This window comes from Thunnus maccoyii, chromosome 7 (assembly GCF_910596095.1).
Source record: "Thunnus maccoyii chromosome 7, fThuMac1.1, whole genome shotgun sequence".
In the NCBI taxonomy this organism is placed as follows: domain Eukaryota; kingdom Metazoa; phylum Chordata; class Actinopteri; order Scombriformes; family Scombridae; genus Thunnus; species Thunnus maccoyii.
Window position 1 is genome coordinate 34,648,280 of NC_056539.1, and position 5,107 is coordinate 34,653,386.

General features: G+C 39.2%; 1 protein-coding gene across 3 annotated transcripts in view; it reads left to right on the top strand.

The window, feature by feature from the left end:
- cdc14ab (cell division cycle 14Ab) overlaps positions 1-4,706 on the top strand; it is a 36,614-nt gene extending 31,908 nt beyond the window's left edge. For 2 of the 3 annotated variants that reach the window (XM_042415638.1, XM_042415639.1), the window contains one exon: positions 1,058-1,256. In XM_042415638.1, the coding sequence (XP_042271572.1) occupies positions 1,058-1,087 (30 nt within the window). In that variant the 3' untranslated portion in view covers positions 1,088-1,256. Of the gene's footprint in view, positions 1-1,057; positions 1,257-4,507 lie in introns of those variants that run through there. The other variant, XM_042415640.1, reaches the window with a different exon arrangement.
- Positions 4,707-5,107: the final 401 nt, after the last annotated feature.

Sequence of the window (5,107 nt, forward strand, 5' to 3'; positions counted from 1 at the left end):
TGTGTATGTGTATGTTGTGTATGTGTGTTGTGTATGTGTGTTGTGTATGTGTGTTGTGTATGTGTGTTGTGTATGTGTATGTTGTGTATGTGTGTTGTGTGTGTTGTGTGTGTGTGTGTATGTGTGTTGTGTATGTGTATGTTGTGTATGTGTGTTGTGTGTGTTGTGTGTGTGTTGTGTGTGTGTGTGTTGTGTATGTGTGTTGTGTATGTGTATGTTGTGTATGTGTGTTGTGTGTGTTGTGTGTGTGTGTTGTGTATGTGTGTTGTGTATGTGTATGTTGTGTATGTGTGTTGTGTATGTGTGTTGTGTATGTGTATGTTGTGTATGTGTGTTGTGTGTGTTGTGTGTGTGTGTGTGTATGTGTGTTGTGTATGTGTATGTTGTGTATGTGTGTTGTGTGTGTTGTGTGTGTGTTGTGTGTGTGTGTGTTGTGTGTTGTGTTGTGTATGTGTATGTTGTGTATGTGTGTGTGTGTGTTGTGTTGTGTATGTGTGTTGTGTGGACGCTGAGTCACCGCTGTGACATCATCATTCAGGACATAAACAGGGTCATGTGACGCTGCTCAGCGTGACGTCATCGTTGAAGTGAAGGTTTCTAACTGAGCGCAGATCAGCTGATGTTTCTCTGCAGAGTGGAGCGTCTGTCTGTCACCGAGGATCTTTGATCAGTTCAAACACTCACAAGCTTATTGACGCTGATCAATGTGCAGCAGCTGATCCATCAATAATTAATATTATCAATATTAATAACATCCATTAATCTGTTGACCTTCATTAAACTCATGAGGTGATGTCACGTTTCCATGGCTTCAGCTCTGACTGTTCATCACGTCTTCTTCTGCTTTACTGCAGTCGGCAGCAGTTAATATTCACCCGACAGTCAAACATTTTCTTCTGTGGTTTTATTTGGTGAAATGGTTCTGTGTTCAGATGGAAACTTTGACCGTCGAGTCTTTGGATGATGTCATCATGTTTGGGTGATGATGCAGATGATGAAGCTGCTTCCTCAGAAGTTTGTCTCTGACTGTGATGTTGTCGTGTTTTTTCTCTTTCAGTCTCTTCAGTCCGACTACATCCAGTACTAGAACTACAGACCGGCCCTGAACACACACGCGGAGCCTACGTTACCCACAATCCCCTCTGCGTCGGACGCTGGAAGGGAAGCTAACGAGCAGCGTCGCTCTTCACTGTCTGTAAATAATCACGTCGTGTGTTTGAAGAAGATTTATTTAGATAAAGATTTTATATTTCTTATTTGTGAAAGAAGAACATATTTTTGTTTTTAAAGATTTTTTTTCTTTTTTTGATAAACTGAAGGATCAGTTGACGACGACGACTCGCTCCGTCGTCATGGTTACAGTGTTTACTTCTCACATCTGACCTGATGATGTGGAATCTAATCAGCATCAATAACTATTTTATTATTAATATTAATAACAAGAAGGAGAAGAAGGGCGCCGAGCACAGAATGTCAGATACCAAACTCAGGGTGTGTGTGTGTGTGTGTGTGTGTGTGTGTGTGTGTGTGTGTGTGTGTGTGTGTGTGTGTGTGTGTGTGTGTGTGTGTGATGGGGGGGGCGGAGCCAGCAGCAGTCGACGCCCACTCAGCCTTAAAGAAACTCTCTGTTGGATCATCGTGTTCATCAGTTTAGTTGTAAAGTCACAACAGACGACCTCGTGTCTCCGGCAGATCAATACACCGACACCTGATCAGTCATCAATCAGTTAGTTGATCAATAGGTAATTAACATGCAACACATTAACGAACATGTTTAGCTGTAAGAACAGACGAAGCCTCAGGCAGCCTGTAGGAGGCGCTGACGGACGTCGTTAAGCGTCCGGCTCCTCGTTAGTTCATTAATGAATGTTTACAGTCGACGATGCGTTCACTGACCGTAGTAAAAACAATCCACCAAACACATTTCTTCAAAAACATTCTGGATTCTTCTGGTTTTCAGTCTGAAGATCCAAATAGTTTAAATTTCTCCCTGAAAACACAGAAGGTTCATTAATCCGACAGAAAACATCGAACAGTCAAACACAGAAGATTTAATTTCACTGAGTCTGTTTGGTTTAGAGGAACATCAACATCTAGACTCATATTCTGGTTAATTAATGGATAAAGTGATTATTGATTATTAGACATTCAGAAGGGAAAAACACCAAACGTCATGACATCATCTCTGAAGTTTCACCTTATTAAAAATAGTTTTATTTTAAGGTATGAATAAAGAAATGAGTTTTACAGTTTAAAAATCTTAAACTGTGCCGATAATCCAATAATAATAATATCTTCTTATTAAAGGGTAAATCAGTAGAATTTTAAGGGAAAAAACCTTTAAATGTAAAAAGCTTTTAATATAAAATAAAGTTTTTGTTTAAGGTATAAATGAAGAAGGGTCGTCACGTTTTAATGAATCATTATTGAAGGTAAATCAATAGTTTTAGTTTCCTGGAGGAAGTGAACAGGACCGTCCGTTTCTATCAGCTGATCGGCTGTCTGCTGATCAGCTGATCGGCTGTCTGCTGATCAGCTGATCTGATTCACCTGCTGACTGTTCAACGCTTCGAGACTGTTTCTATGTTCAAATGAAGGATATCGATCGATCGATTGATTGGTCAGATCAATGATTCAGTCTTCTACCTCTGATGACATCATCATGATGGTTTCTGTTTTATTAGTAAGAGATTACAAAGGGTTCAAAGGTCACATACGTACATACATATGTTACATACGTGTCATAATGTCACATACATGTCACATACATGTCACATACGTGTCACATACGTGTCACATACGTGTTAGATACGTGTCATAATGTCACATACGTGTCACATACGTGTTAGATACGTGTCATAATGTCACATACGTGTCACATACATGTCACATACATGTCACATATGTGTTACATGTGTCATAATGTCACGTGTGTCACAGAAGTGTCACATACATGTTACATATGTGTTGCATACGTGTTACATACATACATATGTGTCATAATGTCACATATGTGTCACACGTATATGACACGTATGTGACATGTATGTGACATTATGACACGTATGTAACACGTATGTGACACGTATGTGACACGTATGTAACATGTATGTGACGTTATGACACGTATGTGACATGTATGTGACATGTATGTGACATGTATGTGACACGTATGTGACATGTATGTGACATTATGACATGTATGTTACATGTATGTGACACGTATGTGACATTATGACATGTATGTGACATGTATGTGCCACGTATGTGACATGTATGTGACATGTATGTGACATTATGACATGTATGTGACATGTATGTGACACGTATGTGACATTATGACACGTATGTTACAAGTATGTGACATTATGACACGTATGTGACATGTATGTGACATTATGACACGTATGTGACATGTATGTGACACGTATGTGACATGTATGTGACATGTATGTGACATTATGACACGTATGTGACATGTATGTGACATTATGACACGTATGTAACACGTATGTGACACGTATGTGACATGTATGTGACATGTATGTGACATGTATGTGACATTATGACACGTATGTGACATGTATGTGACATTATGACACGTATGTAACACGTATGTGACACGTATGTGACATGTATGTGACACGTATGTGACATTATGACATGTATGTGACATGTATGTGACATGTATGTGACATGTATGTGACATTATGACATGTATGTGACATGTATGTGCCACGTATGTGACATGTATGTGACATGTATGTGACATTATGACATGTATGTGACACGTATGTGACACGTATGTGACACGTATGTGACATTATGACACGTATGTGACATTATGACACGTATGTGACACGTATGTGACATTATGACATGTATGTGACATGTATGTGACACGTATGTGACACGTATGTGACACGTATGTGACATTATGACACATATGTGACATTATGACACGTATGTGACATGTATGTGACATTATGACATGTATGTGACATGTATGTGACACGTATGTGACATGTATGTGACACGTATGTGACACGTATGTGACATGTATGTGACATGTATGTGACATTATGACACGTATGTGACACGTATGTGACATTATGACACGTATGTGACATGTATGTGACATTATGACATGTATGTGACATGTATGTGACATTATGACACGTATGTGACATGTATGTGACATTATGACATGTATGTGACACGTATGTGACACGTATGTGACACGTATGTGACATTACATGTGTCATAATGTCACATACGTGTCATAATGTCACATACGTGTCACAGAGCTTTTATAGACCAATCACAGCTGCAGGGACCAGAATCAATCATTATTTTGCTCCAACAGAAGAAATCAAACTGAAATATTTCAGCAGACGTCGAGTGGCTTCCTGCAGTTTAATGAATGTATGTTTGAATAAACACGTGTATCATAGTAACATACGTGCTCTGAAGTGCCTTAAACATGTTTGAATGTTTCTGTCCTCAGACGCATCATCAGAGGGCCGTCCAGGTGATCAATATGTTTGTGAACTTGTTGATTTGTTGTTTGTGTATTTAACGTCTCACTGAGTCTTTTATTGAAGGAAAAGTTAGAAAATAACTTGTAGATTATTTTCTTGTAACTGACGGAACGTTTCTGTCTGAGCAATAACAACAAATATAATAAAATAATGATTCTTCTCACACTTTGTTTCGTTGTTTTATTATTTATATATATATGTGTGTGTGTGTGTGTGTGTGTGTGTGTGTGTGTTGTCACGAACCAGGCCGCACAGTCATGACAAAGAAGGGAGACGCACACAACACAGCCAATTAATAACCAATTTATTTAAATAAAAGAAAGTAACCTAGAACCTGACCTAACGATGGCGTGTGTAGTCAGTGAGGTCAGTCGTGTAGGTGAGTGCATGACTGGAACAGTGTGTGAATGTAGTGTTGTACGGTGCAAAAAAACAAGTCAAATATCAACCCAAAAGCCAAAAGGAGTCTCAGGGAGGAGACCAGCAACTGCACTACAAAGGGTTTTTGAAGAGGCACCCAGAGCTCCAGGTGTTCCTGATGCTGCCTCACTCACCTCCAGTACCTG